We start from the raw sequence: 20,773 nt of genomic DNA on the forward strand, positions 1-20,773 counted from the left end.
AGAGTTTTGGCAATTCCAGGATGACCTTCAATCAGGGAGTCGTGATAACCAGAAATAACCTGCTCTTGTAGATCTTTACTTGGCAAGTATAGACGGTTCCTAAAGTATGGTAACTGGTCTTTAATGGTGTAATATTCTCCTTGAGTACACCACTCTTGTGAGAAAGTGGGATCCATTAAGAGTTGGATCTTGTTTTGGAGTTCACCCTGTGTCAATTTTGTCGTAAGACACAGGAGTTTGTCTTCTGGAATGATGGCTACTGGATCTGGAGTTATGTATACCTTTTCATCAACACCCATGGGGGACAAGGCGTCTGCCTTTTGTTTCGGACTACTGGCTGGTAGGTGATCACAGTCATATTCATCGAAGAAAAGAGCCCACTGCAGTTGGTGGGATGATTGAGCCTTTGCTGTTTTTAGGTATTGCAGGTTTCGATGATCAGTTATGACTGTGACAGTATGTCTAGCACCAAGGAGATAGTGACGCCATGCCTTGAAAGCTGATTTTATAGCCAAGAGTTCTTTGTCTGTGATAGCATAGTGGAGTTTGGGAGGTGAGAATTTTCGTGACCAGAAGGCCACAAGGTGTAACTGGCCAGTTCCTGGGTCCCTTTGTGAGAGAACAGCTCCCATAGCCATGCTAGAGGCATCTGTTTCAACTATATAAGGGAGGTCTGGGCGAGGATGCTGTAGAACTGGAGCAGAAGTGAATTTTTTCTTAAGTTCTTGAAAGGCCTTCTCTGCTTCTTCGGTCCAATTGAACTTTTTATTGTTTTTTCTCAAGAGTGATGTAATTGGATGCACTATTTGGGAAAAATCTGGGATGAATCGGCGGTAAAAGTTTGCAAAGCCCAACATACTCTGGATTCCTTTAAATGAAGTTGGTGACGGCCAGTTAAGAATGGCATCTACCTTGTGCCTATCCATTCTGATACCTTTTGGTGCGAGGATAAAACCGAGGAAAGGAACTCCACTTCAGTGACATGAAAAGAGCATTTTTCGAGCTTAGCATACAGTTTATGTTGGCGGAGTTTAGTAAGGACGGAGCGGACATGCCTGACATGGTCTTCTTTTGTAGCAGAATACACTAAGATGTCATCAATGTAAACCAGGGCGCAAACGCAGATGAACTCCCACAAAACATCATTCATAAAGTACTGCAATGCAGCGGGAGCATTGCAAAGTCCAAAAGGCATTACCTGATATTCATACAAGCCGTATTTGGTACGAAAGGCGCTTTTCCATTCGTCTCCTTTCTTCACTCGAACAAGATGGTATGCCCCCCTAAGGTCCAGTTTGGTATAGATTTGGGCGTCTTTGACTTGATCCAATAATTCGGGAATAAGGGGCAGTGGGTAACGGTTTTTTACTGTGATCTGGTTTAATGCGCGATAGTCGATGCAAGTCCTCAAATCTCCTTCCTTCTTAGGTACGAAGAATAAAGGACTGGCTGCAGGTGATTTAGACGGGCGGATAAATCCATTTGCCAGGTACTGATCAAGATAAGATTTCAAATTGAGGTTTTCTGGTTCAGCAAGTGCATAGATTCGGCCACAAGGAATTTGCGCACCGTGTACGAGGTCGATCTAAAAATCAAAGGGCCTGTGCGGTGGTAGAGTATTTGCTTGTTCTTTCTGGAACACGTCTTGAAAATCTTGGTATTCATTTGGTAGAGTACTTACTAGTCACACCTAGTACAATCGCCGCTGTACTGGGAGTAGCAGATGTACATAAGTCTGTTTTCCCCTTTTCTTGGTAATAACAGGTGCAAGCACAATCATCTGAAAAGGCCAACTTCTTTGCACGCCAATCTATTAGAGGATTGTGAGCTACCAACCATGGCATCCCTAAGATTAGTCAAAACTGATGAGCTTTGATGAGATTGAATGCAATAGATTCTTGGTGTCCATCCTGGCACAGTAGGGTTAGTGCTGCTGTACATTGGGTTACTGGTCCGGAAGCTATTTCTGTCCCATCAACAGTAGTAACTTTTTCAGTAGTCGACTTAGAGCATAAGGGAAGCCCCATCTCTGCTGCCAAATCTTGGTGTACATAATTCCCAACTGCTCCGCTGTCTATGTATGCTTCGACAGCATGCATCCGAGACGGTTGTTGGTGATTGATCAAAATTACTGGTAATGCAAAGTGTGAGGTCTGTGGCTCATCCTTCTCGCTCGACAAGCGGATCTCTACGCTTGCCGGGCTTGGTAGTTTTCTGACTCCTTGTTTTTATCTTCCTTCTCTGTGGCTCCAACATTTTTCCTTGGTGGTTTCACTGGACATTCTTTGAGGAAGTGGCCTGATTTTCCACAATATAAACATAATTGCTGTTGCCTTCTCTTGTCTCTTTCAGTTTAAGTTAAAGGGGGCCGTGCACCTCTGATTTGCATGGGTTCTACCATGTTTCCCAATGTACGTGGAACATTATTCTTTGTCCGGACATACACAGCTCGAGTGTCTAACCTCATCCGGTCCACTTTTCGGTCTTGTAATCTGTGATCTAATTGCACCACAAGGTTGATGAATTCTGCACAGTCTTTAGGTGGGTTAACCACTTGAGCAAGGACATCCTTTAGTTCCCCTCGTAGACCCCGATGAAATAGTGTGGTCCTTTTTTCCTCAGGCCACCCAGCTTCAACGACTAGTCTGTTAAATGTTGCTATATATGTAAGCAAGTCTTGACTTCCTTGACGGAGTGACAAAAATGTGTTGTCTAATGCTTGGTCTTGGGTATGATGAGCAAAGAGTCTTTCCATTTCGATCTGGAAACCCTCAAAGTCATGTAACGGGTCATCTTGACTTACCAATGGTACCGACCAATCCGCAGCACTGCCGCTCAGATATGACAAAACAAAAGCAACCCGCACATGATCGTTAGGAAAAGCACCAGGTCTGCAAAGGAAATAAAGATGACACTGGTTCATGAACGTTGCGTACTTCTTGGGGTCCCCTGTAAATCGTTCAGGTGGAGCTAAAGGAACTGTCCCAGGAAGGGGTTTTTGTACTGGATTTGTAGAAGTTAGTACAGGTGCTGACGGAATGTTACCAGGCAATGGGGTCTGTCCTGCCTGTGATTGGAGCAATTGTCTACTTATTTTGTTGGTACGATCCTTAGTAACAATCAAATCCCTCCTAAGATCATTGGTTTCTTGCCTGGCTGAATGTACTTCAGCGCGTAATTGTCCCAACAACTGAACTAAACTGGTCAGTCTCTGAAGTCTCCATGACGCCCAGGTGGATAATATTATTGAGGCTTTGCGGTCTGTTACACTCACCTGGTATCCACAGGGACGCCACCCAGCTCTGGTTGGATGACTTGCACTCTCGAACCCTCTCCCGGTCCCTTGGTAAGGCCTCTGGTTAAAGATGGGTCTGCAATATAGGAGAGCTGCATTCAATACCAGATTGTCTTTATGTTTTCCCACCTCCCTTGGCCTCAACTCCTTCCTCCCCCTTGGGCCCTCCCCTCATCCTAATATTGTAGAAGGTGGATTCTCCGTCCTGCTCCTTGTGGCAGGGGGCGTAGATGTGGGGGGCGAGTAGCGACCAAGTTACTTCACTGGTGCAAGCCCCCCCCCCTGTGGGAATCCAGGCCTGCTGCGACTCCGTAGGTTTGCTGCTTTACAGTCTGTATATGCAGTTCTTATGTTCCTCTTAGTTCGAATAATAATGTCTTGCTTCTTTCCTTTTAGGTATGGAAAGGTATTTTGGAGTCGTCATGCAGTTTGCAGATGAGCATGGGCCGGTAGGCGAAAGCGCGGTGTGCGCGATGCTGCCCGGTGAGTAATGGGCTGTTTTGCCTTTTATATTGCTAACCTGTGTCTTTTCTCTCCTTGCAGGTTGCGATGTTCCTCGCCGAGCGCCGTAATGTTCCAGCAATGATACTGACCAGGAGATGACTACCCAGGTAAGAATTGTGTGGCTTTCTTCATTCGGAAGGAAACGCGAGTAAACGCTTACTAATGCGGTCTTTCTTTCTCCTCTTTCCAGGTTATGGTATTCCAGGATGCATGCGGTGCCGGATAATGGAGTTCGTACCTTCAGGTGTTTGGAACTGAAGTCGGCGATGGATTGAAGACAGGATACTGTTCCGGGTAAGTTTTGTAGTGTTCTTTCTCTCTCTGCAGGTCCTTGGTTTCAGGTAAGCTGGCATCAAAGAACTGGACACGGTGAGCGTTACGCTGCCCACAGCAGAGTAACGCAAAGCATGTTCTGCTGTTTGGGTGTGGTTTAAATAGTCTCAGGTAAAGTAGTCCACGTAAAATAGTCCCAGGCCTGCCACACCCAAAGTAGTCCAGGTAAAGTAGTCCCAGGCCTGCCACACCCAAAAGACTAGACCGCAAAGCTCAGTTCCTTGTAACTGAGCTATGTGTGTGCCTCCATGTTGGCTGAACCCCCCTCATCCCCAAGTTAAATAGTACCAAGTAAATAGTCCCATTCTAATGTTGGTCTTCATGATGGTTATGAGCCTGGCGCCAAAGGCCTGGACTGACTCCAAGAGAGTCTTGGATGAGGTTTTAAGGCCTTTGACCTGGCCCTAACTGGAAGGCTGACTTTCCAGTGAGGGCCAGGGGCAAGGGTCATGACAGCAGATCCCCCTTCGTGTTGGGAAGGCAGGCACCTGCGGAGGAGAGAGACCTGCCACTCACTCTCAGATTGGAGAAGTATTTGACTGTCATGGAGTTGGAGTTAGAGGCGCGTACGGCTGCATCAGGGTAATTGTAGATTTGTAAAGCACATACACAAGTGAAGTGCTTCAAAGCGCATCAAGGAGGAAAGGGAATAAGGTAATAAAGTCGTCATTCTTAAACATTGAAGATTACGAAATGATCTAACAACAATACCTAGCATACTAGGCCAGAGGCAAATTCTACTAGTGTAAGTGCGTGACAAACAGTGGGAGGATAAATAAGGGGGAGAGGGAAAAGGACATACAGTACAATAAACTACTGTACTAGGCCTGGGGACATTTCAGATTTATTGGTCATCTAATGTGCCTATTGTGAGAAACCTGAAGGTGTCTATCTGACTAGTCCCCGGGGATCTGTCATCCAGGTGGCCAGGACATGGCCATCGCTATTGGATCTAGTTCCTGGGGGTGGACCAGTGCGGGAGGATCACCTGGATGAGGGGTCCTTGGGAAGTGGAAGTGGGGAACCGATGTGTGAGACGCAGTACCCACTTCCCTATAACACCTTCCATCCTACCCCGTAAGATATTCAGAAGTTGTACCCCCCCCAACCCCTTCATAAACACGAACACTTTCCTACACTGTGACATACAACGGACTAACACCCGAGCTGTTTCACTGGCATGTCCCAACACAAGGGTAAGGCGGAGTCAGGCAATTGACAAAAACTACACACACCTGATGGCCCTTTCCCTTCCCCACAGAGATAAAAGGCAGAGTATGAAACCACACTTCGAGCAAGGCTGAATGCAAGAGGAAGCAGCTATTCCAGACCAGCAGTTCAAACAGAGGAGAAAGGCGGAGAGACCTGGAGGGACGAGGAGGGAATTGCCCTTGCCCTTTTCACCTCAGACCCGCAAAGCCTCAGAAAGGGAAATCATAAAACCGGGAAGTCCAGCTGGCGTGTGGCGTGACTGGTGTCAAGGGCACAGAGGGCCCTCCCGTGCTGATAGTTAAGCGGGGAGAAGCGCTTGCCACTGAGGTGCCGTCCTTGACTCCTGAGACAAGAGACTCCAACAGTTCAGCACAGCCAGTGATTCAGAGAAGACAGATAGTGAAACCGAACTGTGCTGGGCACAAGGTTGCAGGCGGCAACCTTGTTGATCAAAGAACTTGTGTAAATTGAACTTTAAAAAACCCTATTAAAAGGTTCAGAAGCAGAGTGGTCCAGCGTTGCAGGGACACTCTTTCGAAGGATTCTGACTGAAGCCTTTTTGGGGTTGTGTTGTTTGGTTGAAACTACGAAGACCAAGAGGCCTTAGTATAGGCAAATGTGAACCTGACTGAGGGATGCCTACAAATCAGGGTAACCAGGGACACACCCGAGAACCAGATATTAATAGAACTGTGAGAAGACTGGCTGGGGGGGTTTAAGGGAAGCCTGTCTGTGGACTTTAAGGAAAGCATGACTGGGGGCTGAGGCACAAGCTTAAATAAAGAGAATAACCTGAGAGATTCTGTGAACTGTGGCAAATGTGAACCCAACAGAGGGATGCCTGTGAATTAAGGGTAAATAGTAATATACCCGTGAACATTATGACAACAAGTGTTAACCCGCTGAGGGATGTCCACAATGGATAGTTGGTGAAAAGGACATTGAGACTGTTAAGTAATATGTTTTTGAGTGAAAGACAGTAGTGAACCCGATTGAGGGAGGCTGACGTTGCAAGAAGGATCAGAGCCCGGCTGAGGGGGATCCAAAGGGCGAGGAGCAGTCGCCCAAGGTGAAAAGATTGCCAAAGGAACTTTTGTTTGTTTATTGTTTTGATATAGCCGGCCTTCTAAGGCAAGAGCCTTTTGCAGGAAAAGAGACTTAGCCCCGAAAGGTCCCGGCATCGTTGAAAGAACAGTAACCTCGTGCTAGCGAGGCCCAGGAGTGTGCTGTACTCAAAGGTCCTGCCTTGTCCCGTGCTAAAAACGTGGGGAAGGGAGACCCAGCCATACCATCCTGAACACTTCTTTTCTTGACAACATTATCCCACACTGTTTTTGTAACTTGATTGAAAGTTTTTTTTAGTATAGGCCCTTTTTATTTGACAAGATGCCACTAGGACTGCTTTCTTATTATTTGATGGTCGTAGCTTGCTCCAATCTTAGATTTAGGTTTAGATTAGGTGTTTTTCCTCACCAGTTATACAGTTTAATAAACAGCCTTGAACTGTGATCACTTGTGTCGGTCTTTACTGTTGCCACCATCAGTTTCTTACAACACACGCAATGTCACCCTGTCTCGCATGATGGCAGACAGGGCTGCTTCAGGTGGGCAAGCAAGCATGAACCGACATGCATGAATTATAGTAAAAGGCGTACAATATATGCCAGAAGTGTAAGTAGCAAACAAACGATGCAAGAGTGGAACAGGGACATAGTAATGAAGGGTGCTAGGTGTATAAGAGAATAGTAGAAGGGGTATGCTTTGTGAAATGAAACAGTGCTAGACAAGGGAGAGGGGTGTTTGGATCTACTTTTCTTAGAGATGATATATCCCCGCAGGTAACAGCAACACGTAATTTTCTGGTTTTCTGAACCACTTGCCCGAAACAGCGGCTTGTCCAGTGCGTCTTTTTTTTGTGGCATTGTTTCACAAAATCAAAACCTACCAATCTCCTGCTTAGATCACTGAAAACAGGCTGGTATTGTTATTTGGCGAAAGTCAGCAACAGTTCGGAGGAGACAATGGGCCTCAATACAAATCGCCCGGTATGGAAACAACGGTGGCGGTAAACCCGCCGCCACCGTTGTTTCCATGCCGGGCGATCACAACTCCTGCAGGCGGGAGGTGATGTTCCCGCCAGGCCTGACCTGGCGGGTTTAACACCGCCCGCCTGCAGGCGGACGAGGAAACACCGGCAGCATTACGAGATGCTGCCGGTGTTTCCATGATCCCCATTCCCATTGAGTCCCATAGGACTCAATGGGAACGGGGATTAACACCATTCCGCCTCAGTGATTCCCGGGAAACCGGGGTTGTAATGCCCCGGTAATTCGGGGAATCACGGAGGCGGAATGGTAATACGAGTCCGGCGGTAACCAAGCGGTTTTACTGCATCGGTTACCGCTGGACTCGTAATGAGGCCCAATGTGTCGAATACCGACAAAGAATTGATCACTTTCAATACAGTAAATGTTGACATACAAAACTTTAGTTTCCATTTCTGTGATCTGTTGTTCGGAGCATTTACTCACTGTGACATCGAGAGAATGGAACTTCCTGAAATTATGTAAGCTTAACTATATATTTGGGCTCTTAAAAAACAGCATGTGTGCTGTGTGCATGATGACTAATTCTGTGACGTGCGAATGTGCTATTTGACGAAAAGAATGGACACACACAGTATGTTATGTTATGTTGAATGATATTTATACCACGCACTATAAAAAGCTGAGTGCAGAACTCACAGTTTGTCTATCTGTCTAGTAATGATTGTTATGTGTGTGTATAGTTTAAAGAGGTGTCAGTAGAGGTATGACTTTTTTTGGACGTATAGCTTACTGGCCTTGCCCACTAATATAATCTGTGCAGAGTTATGGGTTGTTAGATGGACCATATTGTGATGATGATTCCTCAAAGACCTGCACCCACAACATGTATGCAGGCTAATGATATCTACTGCTTTGTACTGTGGGATATCCTGGTGTGCTGTCACTGTTGCATCCTTGTGCAGCATAAAGAGGGGGGCGGGGCAGAACCTCTTCCATGGGCACTTGGTTATATCACTACTGTTACCTATACTACTATAATAATGCCATCCGTCTGTGGTTCAACCAAAAACGTTACTATCTCCGTCCTTATTTTCTGGTAGGGCCTGCTATGTGACATGGGTGCATCAGGTTCTCCCTGCCATTTGGAGATATGACTACTTCACAGCACTAAGCTTTCATGCATGTCGTGGTCTGACCTACTCCCCCGTGTTGACATGCCTGTGTTCATTCTGTATGGTTTGTGTTTATGATTAGGTTTCATCCGGTTCCGAATGATAAGGTAACTTGTTATATTTGATTACAGAATGGCTACTGAATTATATTCTTTAATTCTGTTATCTACACAGCTAGATTCTACTGTTCTGCGCATGCCATAGTTTCCAGCTACTGTTGAATGGATTCTTCAATCAACATTGGCGGATAATCATCAACGGTGCTTATTTGATAACCGTTATGTGGACGACCGATAGGGACCAATCTGCCCTTTAGCAGTACCAGCAATAAGGACCAACCCGTCCGCTTTTATGATGTGAAAATGAGCTGACGCGAAAGCGTTGCGCTTGAAAGTGAAAAGGATCCATATCTTCTCACTAACGGAACACCATGTGCGTCCTTAGAAAGTTTTGCTGGTGTAACATAAGGACACACAAGAACTGAAGTACAGGTATTGATGGATCGCTGAATGTAATCAGTGTATCATGAGGAAGTTATTCGAAGTATGCAATGTTCGCTAGCTAGAACTTGTTTTGCAAAAAGATATCATTCTTTTCGTGGACTTAATCTTCTGAGCAGTCTTTGCAAAATAAAAGCACTTGTTACATTGCAGACTTGATGTTTTCTTCAAAATAAATGTTTTGCTCTCCTATTTGGGACAAGAAAGAAAACTTACACGCTGTGAGAGGATGTGTGTGTTTAGCTTCCTAGTTCTGCGTTAAGTAACGTTATATGGCGTGGGTGCTGACAGGGCAAGTTTGGCTATGCTGGCCACGAACGTCATAAAAATAGTTGGAGCATCTCTTTTGTACTAGTGATGTCAGTTTGAGGGGCGGGCAATCTATATTCTTGCTGCGAGGGCACTTGAACGTAGGGCGATGCATCAATGGATAAGATTAGCACAAGATGGCAGCACCCAACCCATTGTTTTCGCATGTGTAAATGCGAGGAAAACTAAAGTAAGATGCATAGGACATTTTTTTAAGATCGATTACAGTATGCTTAAAAATACATGCCCGAACGATCAGGACAATAACACTTTTGAGTGAACTTTGCCTTTAAACAGGCAAACAGTGAACCAGCATGGCTACAAAACCAAGATTATGTAAACTTAGTGGTCACACCCTCCCCCCACGTGGTCCTCCTTCATATAGCCATCCCCTGGCCACATGGGGAGAGGCAATCCCAGGGAAAGAAGTGATGACATCAGATTCATCACACTAATTGGTTGATTTCGACCATATGTGCACAAGCAAAGTGCACACATTTAAACCATTAACTACAAATCAAATTATTACAGTTAACTAACTGTCCCCGGCCACCCATTGCTGTGGCTCAGTCTGGTTAAATGGAACAGAAAGAAAAGAGAAAGCACAAAACAACCCCTGACCCTCCCCCCCATAATCCAGGAGTCAGGTATATGGTCTTTCCCCCTCTCAGTGGTGCCAGTGGCGGAAGCAGAGAGTGCAGTTCTATTCCCTCCTTGCTTGTAATCCGGGTTTTGTGCCCCCCCTTATCCCTCTTCATGGGTCAGAGTTTGCATTGTGCTAGCTTGCCTGCTGGAGGATACACACAACATGGAATGATAATTAGCTCAGTTAGTGTTCCTGAGCCCTCCGCCATGAGCATTATAGCTCTTGGCAGTTGCTGCATCCATCAGCCAAATTAATACATTCTTAAATGAGATGCGCGCGATCGGCCAGCTTGCAACCGTGCATCCTCAAGTCTGGCTGCATGTCACTCTGCTGCTTCCTCGGCAAGTATTTGAGCCATTCTAAATTGGAAACATTGAAATGGAATCACAAAATATTTAGTATAGCGTGTGTTGCTTATGTGTCCAACAGATGGCGCTGTTTTTCCCAAAAAACATGTTTTTACCGGTCACATCTGTGTGACATCTATGTATAGTAGGTATATAAAAACACACGCTTATTCGAATGCAACGTTGTGTCAAAGTTTCAAAGATATCGGTGAAGAACTTTCGGAGATTTAAGATTTTGAACAAACGAACATTTACATGTTTATTTATATAGAAAGATTAGAGCAATTTAGAAAGCACGTTGTCATTAAGCATTGGCTTTGTTCATGCTCGCTAACATAACTTTCCAGGACTTACAGAATTTTAAGTTTATCCGCTTCTCGTATGAAATCCGATTTCTTTGCCTGATCTGCCTTTGCTTTCCAATTCTGAATGTGAAAATTCCGGTCACCTCCAGCAGGGCTAAAATAGCTGTCATCCTAGGTGCAAGATAAAAAAAAGACAATATCAGTATCTTTAGTAATAACTGCATTCACATTCCTCTGCAAACCCATTTTTAGATGCTTTCATACGTCATGGATGATATTTCAAATAGCAACAGCATGTTTTAAATAAAAGATATCAGATCTTGTAAGCGCATGTGTTTTGTGATTTTCTGTTGAAACAGGTGTTCAGTGAAACCTTAAATATGGCAGTGTTTTTTTCTTACAAAGTATTGATAAAAAGTGCGTTTTTTCAGTTCTCAAGTACCATACTTTCGATTTTATTCATATAAATAGATATCATAATAAATTTAAACCACTAAATGTCCAACGTTGCTGTGTAATTATTCTTTGTAAAAGAAAACTTTATTCTCAACTCTAGTGTATGAAAAGCTCAAACACTAACATAGATGGGGGTGTGGTTTGGCGCCAATGCAGATCGATGTAAACATCAGCAGTTCTTTGATGGGGGTGTGGTTTGGCGCCAATGTGGGGCTATCGTGTAAACCGAATAATCCCGATATAATTTAATCTCAGATTCCAAAAGTAATGGATGTGTGTCCAGAAAGTGCAAGGCCACCACTGACCTCTCCAACTTGATCTCAATGTCGTGAACTAGAAGAAAATTAACTAAATGAGCCGCAGTGTGAGGGAGCAAAAGGGAATTGGCGGTTATTACACATCCCACTGGATTCTTGTGAGTATTACTGGGGACACCTAGCTGTGGCCCCTTGCTAACAAGCTGGTGTCTGAGAGAGGGGTTCCATTTAAGCCTATGAAGCCGAGGTGTTGAGCAGTGAATAATGCTCCAGGGGCGAGCCAGAGTGTTAAAAGGAGCGAGCCGATAGACTCAGACCATAATCCTGGCTCAAGAGTGTGGGGAGACCTGGTGCTGGCCATTTAAGTGAGGATTGGAAAGGACCGGTGCAAAGCAGGGAGCTTTGCTGAGAGAGTGGATAAAGAGCCAGGTTGCAGGTGCCAGCAACGATTTAAACTGTCCTTGCCAGAACAAGCATACAGACGTGCTTGATTCCATTGTGAAATAACACAATACAAAGTCATTCACTTTACAGCATTGTTTGGAGAAGAGTGAAACATCTGTTCTTTGAAAATCCTAGAAATAACCTGACATTTGACTTTGGTTGCATTGCACTATGTGGCGGATCAGAAGAAGGAAGCAGTCTCTCGGAGCACATTTGCAAGGTGTATGTATTCAATAATAGTATGAATGCCTAACTATGCCTATCGCTATGGGGCGTTCCTTACCCGTATGAATAACAAAGGTGCTCGTCAGTCATCTGTGAATGTCCAAAAAGAATAGGTCTGCTGTCCAAAAACTAATGCCAACTGACCCTACCACTAACATAACTACGGGCAGGAGACTCCCTTCTACCGATAGGTGCTTCACACACTCGCTTTCTTAACCTCTTTAATGCCAAGGGAGAGCTATCTCGTCCTTGACATTACCTCTGTAGGGCCAAGGACGAGATAGCTCGTCCTTTTAGGCATTCTGTTTTGTGCAATCGCTGGAAAGGGGGCCTGTCCCCACGTTTTGTGGTGGCCCTCCCCTTACCCCCAAATGGATGGGGGGCATCATATGCAGCCCTTCCTGGGGCCAGATGCCCCTTCCTAGGATCAGATATCTGCCCCCAGGGAGGCTGCATGAGATGCCCCCCTCCATTTTTGGTGGGGGGGGGAAGAGGGCCACGCCCCTTTCCTTTACCATTTTCCCTGGTGGTTTAGGGTGCCCCTCAGCACCCCTCAACTGCACCCAAACATTTAGAATTTTTTTTGTTTACCCAACTTCCCTTGGGGCAGATGGCCACATTAGTGTGCCCATCTGCCCCCAGCATGCCCTAAACCTACTGCCCCATACATTGGAGGGCCTGTCCCATGTTTTGTGGTGGTGCTCTCCCCCAACCTCAAATGGATGGGCGGGGCATCTCATGCAGCCTCCCTGGGGTCAGAGGCCCCTTCCTAGGAGCAGATATCTGCCCCCAGGGAGGCCTACATGATCTGCCCCCATCCACTTAGGGTGGGGGGAGGGCCACCCCCCCTTTGAAGGGACAAAACATCCTGGTGGTCTAGTGGGCCCTCCTGGGCTCCCCCTGACACCCACCCAAGTCTTTAATTCTTTTTTAAATTTACATTTTTACCCCTGGGGGCCCAATACTTATGGCACCATGCTTTGGGGGCCGGGGGCGGGAGGGCTGCTTACTATAAGCAGCCCCTCCCCCCACATCACAAACAGATCCCTGGTGGTCTAGTGGCATTGCTGGGTGCGGATCGAGCGCTCTGAGCCCGATCCGCGCCCAGCAATGCGTCAAAAAAAGGTCTTGTTGGAAAGGGGAGAGTCTCACGATGTCCAAAGCCAGGGACATCACTTCCAACGGTCCTGGAGTTCTTGCTGGCCTGTGTTACGGCTTTTCCCCACCAGGGAGTACCGGCAGTGAGCCAATACCTATCCAAAGGGAAAAGCTGTAACGCAGCCCAGCCAGAACTCCAGGACGGTTGGAGATTATGCCCCCGGCCTTGCACATACGTTTGCCATATGGGTGTACCGTCCCCAAGCACAGCGGCAGCTCCAGGGAGCCCCGCCAGGGTCCCCTTCCCTCCCGCAAGGGAAATTCTGTATCGCAGCCCAGCCCGCGCTCCAGGATGATCGGGCTGATGTCCCTGGCGTTGGGCGGCTGTCTTCCCATGTGGTTAGACCGTCCCCAAGCCCAGCACCGGTTTCAGGGAGCTCTGGCAGGGTCCCCGGCCTTTCCCAGAGGGAGAAGCTGTAACACAGGCCAGCCAGAGCTCCAGGAAAGTCAGGGGTAATGTCCCTGGCCTTGGGCAGCTGTCTCCCAGGTAGGTGCAGAAATGCATGGGGTTCCCCGTTTTCCTTGGTGGCTTCGACACCCTAGGCCCAAGTCTGTATGTTGTCCGCATGAGCATAATTCCTGAAAATCTGCTCTGAAGAAAGGATTGGGGTTACCCGTGTTTTTGTTTTTTCCCTTTGCGCCCAGGTAGGTGAACCCACACATGTGAGGTACTGTTTTCATCGGGACACCTGTGGGAACGCGGAAGGTACGCCTTTGTTGTGTTTGCGTGGTTTTCATAACATTTTGACCCATTTGCTGCTGCCCTTTGTCACAGAACCCTTTAATTTCCCAAATGTGACCTACATTTAGTCACTGCTTTAGGCACTATACACGTTTGTAACAAGCACAAGTCACCTACCCTTCAAAAGGTCTGCCTGTGCTCTTTCAATAAAATGTATGCTTGCCCTTCCTCGCCACATTGGTTTTCCTTATTTACACATGCTATGTACGCCTATTTAGGCCATAATCATAAAACTCCTGTGTACCATAGCTCCGTTTTTGGCTTGTGGTATTGCTTGTTTTGTGAAACATTACAAAAAATGTGTGATTTCCTAACTAGAAGAGTCAGGGGAATGTAGCGGAGCATTGTTTTTCTCAAAAAATTCACAGAAGCCATTGCCTTACCGGGCCAACCATGTCCACCACATACCTTTTTTTCTGTCATTTTCCCGATTTTTCCCCAAACTATGGAATTTTTCACTACCTCGTTGTTGCCTGACCTGCTCAAATCACCCCTTCCTAAATGTAGAATTTTGTCTAATTTTCTGAAATGTATGCTTTTCTGTCCTCCCATTCAGCTTTCCTACCATTTTCTTCCATTCCATCCACGCATGTCCTACTGGAAAAAAGGCCAAAATCACCTACCTCTCACAAAACGGTTGGTAACCATATCAAAATAAGTTTTTTTTCGTTTCCACTCAACCCGTTCTTGAAAGCCAGGAAAATGGGGAATTCAGTACAGCAAACCATTTGTTCCTAGCTCTTACAAGGAAAAAACCACAGACTTCTTTGAACATCATTTTATTGGCATTTTTTTAAATAACCCAACATTTTCTCCCTTTTTGGTTATTTTCTCTCACCCCCCTACAGCAAACTAGGATTCCTGGGTGGCGTTACAACCACCCACATGTGGGAAAAAAGGGGCCACATTTGGCCGAGATAGCTCATGCAACAAAAAAGTTAATAGGCATTGAATGGCGACATACCGGAATCACCAAAAACGGCCTTGGCACTGGGGGGAAATACCCATGGCAGTTAAGGGTTTAATCTTCAGGTTCCAGGTCAATATGTACATTTCAAATAGTCTTTCTTGACTTTTCTTAAAAGGTTGAGTAGCTCGCTCATGAGACTCTGAAGGATACTTTCCACTTAAATTGCTTTGCTTGATTCTGGTCGAATCTTTAGTTCAATCTTAAGGGGTTTTGCATAAGCTGGTGAAGTTTAATGTCCTGGATAATTCTGTTTCCTGGAGACTTATAGTTCAGCCCTTGCTGGTCTGTTTTGTCTTGTAGTTTGCCTATCATAGAGGTTTTGTGGGCTCTCAGTTCTTTCTCTTGTATTCCACTGTAACACTTATCCCGGGGTTAGCTTTCCCCTCTTCCCAAGGTAGTAGTGTCCTTGTCTTATTTATCTCCCCCTCAGGGATGCATATTATTCTCTTCCTTTCCTTAAGGCAGAATATTTCAATTAAATCGATCTCCCTCTCAGGCATATTTATTATCCCATTTCTTTCAATTAAAGCAGTGCAACTTTGTTTCCCAGCTTTTCTCCCTTTCGCTGGAGCGAGTTTTAAGGAGCATATTAGGAGTCCCTCTTGGTTTCCCGTTCCTCCCAGGTTCCCCATTACCTTCTGTACTGACAAATGTCGGCAGGATTCCTCTGGGCCTGGAACCTGCTTTGGTTCTCCGTCTCGCGTTCTACTGACTTTCACCGGCGTCCTTGTCAGACGTCTCTCACTCCTTCTCAGTACCGTAACAGGAAGGCGTGCCGATTCCACCAGGTGGTGCAGGCATAGTTATACGAGCATGCTTGCCCCCCCGCACTCCCCACAGAGATTTTGTGGTCAACCCAACACTGAATCTCTGACTCCAGTCGTCTCTGGTTTATGCCTCTCTGCACGCCGTACTTCCAGCGTTTGCTTTGATGGATCCAAGCAAGTTCGGATCTCGCAGGCTCTGCATCCTCTTGCGCTCTGCCTCCAACTGGTGTTACGCTAACAGGGGAGCTCCACTGCTTTAGTATGCGTTCCTCGCTCCTTTTTCCTTAATTTGAAGAGTACTCCACCTACTCATCGCAGTGGATTGGAGATTTCCATTTAAACAGACAACTCCTTTTTCTTCCTGACGACAGCAAATTTTAACTTTCTCTTCAGTTATATTTGAAATGTTACATAGTCCCATGAATGCCATCAATTGAATTAGCTTAGGGAGTTCCTCACAGGAATGTGAATCCATGTCCCCTAAGGGGGAGTCTCTGCCGGGTGAGGTCCCACTTGCCTCGACTCCTATGGAGGGTGTTGCGGAGCGGGCTCACCTCCCTAGCCTCACAGGGGGAAGGGGGCTCCCACTAGAGGAGAAGAGACACATTTCCTTAATTCGTCGCAAATGATCATACTAAACTGAAGACTTGATTGAACTTTGAACCTGAACAGCAAATAAATACACTTAGCACATCAGTGGGACAATCTAGTAAATCAAAATGTATAGCGAGATGTGCAAAACAGTGGAATTGTATTTATATGTCTCGGGAGGTACATGAACGTCGGATGGTGCAGAGCAACAGCCATCGCTTTGGCCGTGAAATTGATGCAGCAGGTGATGGTGGTGCAAACTGAGAGCCGAATGGTTAGCAACACACAATTGCCCATAAGAACATGCACGGATGAAATAACCTACCATTCGATGCTCAGGTATGCCCACCCACACACACCATGCATTAGATCATGAAGGCAGGTTTTGCTGTCAAAGAACAGGAATTGCAGAGCTTAGCGAAGGATGGACTGAGTTGGCAGAGAGCTGAATTATCAATGAGACCCCCCGCCAGAGCTGAAAGTACCTGCAGTGCGGAGAGGCAATAAGGTCTTGTAAGCGGCGAGGGCGTGCTGAGCCCTGCAGTCAAGGCAGTGCAGCCCCCATGATAAGACAGTGACGCCTGCGGGGAAACCAGGCGGTAGGAAAAGCAGTTAAAGTGTCGACATAGTGCACACGGGTTCCATGTGACCCAAGAAGAGTAGAGCACACAAGATGGGGAAAAAGCTTCTAGATAACGCAGGTGGCCTAGCAAGGTGCTGAGTCATAGCGGGAACGTTCTGATAATTATAGTTTGGCAGAGGAAAGCCCCAGCGGAGTCTACACGGGCCCCGAGATGAGAGAAATACAGTTTCCTCAGCAGATAGGCGATGACCCCGAGAGGCTTCATACCCACTGGGTTGTGCCCCATGGAGAACATGTTTTAAGAAGAGGGGTGAGAACCTGGATTGCAGAACACTACTAGTGGTAAGGAGGAGAAATCGAAGGGTCTGGAGCCTGTGCCTGGCATTGGGGTCTCCCCCACATACTCGGTCACATGCCCTCGGACCCTGAGAAGACCCAATGGCCACTCATTGGAAGCAAACAGTGCAGAGGTCCGATAAACCCCAAGAGGGGATAAAAGGGGGTGGGGGATTAGATTAGAGGGTTCTTAGGGACATTACAGAGACGACTGCCTGAGCAAAGTGACAGGAACACGCCTCATTCATGGAATAAGTCTGGAAGCAGCTGCTAAAGAGGCTTGATGGTGTGGCCTTCTAACTAAGGGGGGAGGAGGGTATTTTCATGTTTGGCTCTGGGGGCCCACCAAGGGCTGGACTAGATTACTTACGAAATGTGCTCACAACCCAGAACATACCATTAAGAAGAAGGAACCAGCCACAATGACAGAGGCAACACAGAAAAGGATGAAGACGGAGACAGTCCCGAAGAATATACTGAATATGCTAACTGGAATTAAAGAAATGCGCTCAGACATCAAGGCCTCTGTCATGGAACTAAAGGGGATATTGCAAAAAAATGGAGAACCGATTGAAAGCAGTTGAAAATGACCAACTCACAGCTGACATTCTAGAACTAAATTATGATACAAGGCTAACTTAACTGGAGAAGAGGAACAGGGATCTGGAAAGGCAGTGGATGATGTTGAGAACAGGAAAAGGAGATGCAATCTGCAGCTCTTTAATGTCCCAGAATCAGAAGAGACCCCTAAGCAGGTGAAGACAATAGCCCAAGAGATTGTGAACACCCTGCTCCGAGATGAAAGGGCAATCAGAGTAAGAATTGATGGGGCACACAGAGGAGAAGGCAAGGAGTATTGGTGAAATCAATTGTGGAACGTTGCTACTACTATGAGGATAAAGTGAGAATTCTTACTAAAGCTAAAGAACACAACAAGAAGTAGAATGCAAGGGGCAGAGGGTCCGTATATTGCAGAATCTGTCTGGACGCTTGATTGGAGTTATTTGTACCACGCAGCTGGACGGACTAAATCGAATCTAGGCGCAGATGGAAAACAATATGGCAGATTAGGATAATCGATAAACTGATAGACAGACAGATTTAACAGATATAGTTCCTACGCTTAAACAGGTAGGTTTTTTACAGCCTTGCAGAACTTTGGAAAGGCTCCAGCTTCCTAATCTCCAATGGGAGACTGTTCCATTCTTTGGGTCCAAATACAGAGACTCTCCGGTCACCTCTATAAACACAGAACGAGAAGGGAATAGCCAGAAGTAGCTTGTACTGAGATCAGAGAGCTTGTTTTGGCTGGTAAAATTGTAGTTTTTTGGTCAGATCAGCCGGTGCCAAATTGTTAAGACTTTTATATACCAGACAAGATCTTGAACTTGATCCTGTCCTACACAGCTAGCCAGTGAAGAGACCGCCATACCCAGAAATGGGTGTGGATTTTCTTACTCCAAACACCATTCTGACTCTGGAGTTTTGCGCCTTTTGAAGTTGCTGAACTTAGCCAGCACACCAGCTAAAAGACTATTACAATAGTGCAGCTGCAAATGTACCAATGCTCCCACCACTACCGCATGATCATTCACAGGAACAAAAGGAAGAGCTTCTCCCAGTAGGCACAAATAATAGAATATGGCCTGCACTTTGGCCTTCACACCCTAGATTGTTCTGCCATATGCAACCAAGGTTTTTAACCTAGGTGCATATTTTAATTCAGTACCAAACAAAACCGGAGCCAAAGGACATCTGTCCTCTTAAATCGATATTTTGGTCTGAACAAGGCAATCTCCGTCTTGTTGGAATTGAGCTGGAGAGAGATGGCAGACATCTAGCTACGAATTTCATCCAAACAGATGGTTACCCTCAAAGGATTCCTCGACATTGTCCAATCTGATGAAAACCTGCGTATCATCCGCGTATGACTGGAGGTAAATCATGTGCTTCTGCAGTATGTTCATTAGTGGCCGTAAATAAAGATTAAATAGTAGAGGTGACAGGGATGATCCCTGGGGGCCCCCTGCAATTCTGACAAAAAACCTCTCAAGCCAAGTTAGCTGGCCTGGCCCAGCTCCAGTAAGCTACCCATGTGTTACTCACCGAACCGGAAGGAGTACTTGATTCCAACCTGGATCGAGATGTGAGGCGAGCTGTGGAAGTCTTCAGAAAAACCCAGATCCCCTGATTTCAAAAGAATCAGGCTTCCTCTTAGAGAGGGGCTCTTTTTCACGACGTACCATCTGCTATTATGTAAAACAGGACAGAGTAGTCTATAATGTAAAAGAGCGGAATTGAGCGCACCACCAAGCAATGCGGCAAAGAATACAAAAAACTGTTTTGAGTACAACGCCAACCTGGTGTGAAGGGTATACAATATTTGAATACAATAGAATCACTGGTACCTGAGGTAGTGGAAATGAAGGCCTTGAGAGGAAGTCCTGCATCAGTTCAGAAGAATGTTCAGAGTTCCAAATGAGGGATGACAACGAAAGGATAAAATAACAAATGGGATGGTTAGTATAGGTAGGATAACACGAACGGCACGAGGGACGCACTAGGACCGGGTTGGTGCAAAACTGGAAAGCGTTCGTACTGCACTTTAGTGGAAAATACACATCATCTTCACAAGATGTAACACAGTCAAATAAGTAGGTGAGATAGAAGTAAATCCTTAATTTAGTAAGCAGGGCTGGAAATAGAACAAAACTCATAGGAGACTGAATTCCGCTGGAAACAAGGCTCTTGCTGTAAGCAGAAAACTGAAGACTGGAAATCCGTTCTCAGCGGGGAACGATGTGTTGAAAACCTGGCAGAAAAACAGGTTGAGCGGGGAGCTCAACAGGAGCTCGGCAGTGGAAGGAGACTGCGAGCGGATTCAAAAACCAAGGCAATATATACCGAAGGACAAATCCAAGAAGCAAAACAGGAGACAGAAGCCAAGGTCTGGTAACGGTAGATCAATTATGAAGCAGGATACTCTGAGGGTGATCCGAATGGAACAAGCCGTAGGAAGGCTATGAAAAGGAACGCCGTAACGATCAATTAGCAGCAACGAAGCTCCCGCGGCTGACCGCTTTTAAAGAACAAGGAGGCATGGCTTCCGTGAAAGCGAGGCATGTCTGGTCAGCTGACTAGGAAATCTACGTGACCCAAACAGTTTCCAAGGCAAGTTGTAACGCTGCCAGAACGAATTCCCTGATTGCGAGATACTCCGTGGAAACGATCTTTTTGGTAACGTTCTTTGTTGCTGCCGTAGCGTAACACCATGAAGGTCAGGCATGTGGACGGGTGCTGAGGTAGTCAGGAGAGATCACAAGAGCAATAGACTCATTATGTGTCCAGCTAGACCGAATTTCGTCATAGGTCGTGGCTGCATTGTGATGCATGCAGGGGGTGTTCGTGCCTGTGGCAGATGTCCCAAAGTGGTGCACGAATACTGTGAGAAACCGCAGGACGTTCTCACATCTACTCCCCTTGGATCATCTATGCAGGTGGCCAGGGAAAGGCCATCTCTTTTGGATCCTGCCCCTGGTGGTGGACAAGCGGGGACGAAGAAGATGCGTAAAG

At 46.2% G+C, this 20,773-nt stretch overlaps 1 protein-coding gene across 2 annotated transcripts in view; it reads right to left on the reverse strand.

Annotated features, from left to right (window-relative positions):
- Positions 1 to 20,773, reverse strand: part of CCDC112 (coiled-coil domain containing 112) — a 530,811-nt gene that overhangs the window by 410,261 nt on the left and 99,777 nt on the right. For both annotated transcript variants that reach the window (XM_069625516.1, XM_069625515.1), the window contains exon 2: positions 10,721 to 10,842. In XM_069625516.1, the coding sequence (XP_069481617.1) occupies positions 10,721 to 10,842 (122 nt within the window). The remainder of the gene's footprint in view (positions 1 to 10,720; positions 10,843 to 20,773) is intronic.

This window comes from Ambystoma mexicanum, chromosome 6p (genome assembly GCF_040938575.1).
Source record: "Ambystoma mexicanum isolate Mex_15411 chromosome 6p, UKY_AmexF1_1, whole genome shotgun sequence".
In the NCBI taxonomy this organism is placed as follows: Eukaryota; Metazoa; Chordata; class Amphibia; order Caudata; family Ambystomatidae; genus Ambystoma; species Ambystoma mexicanum.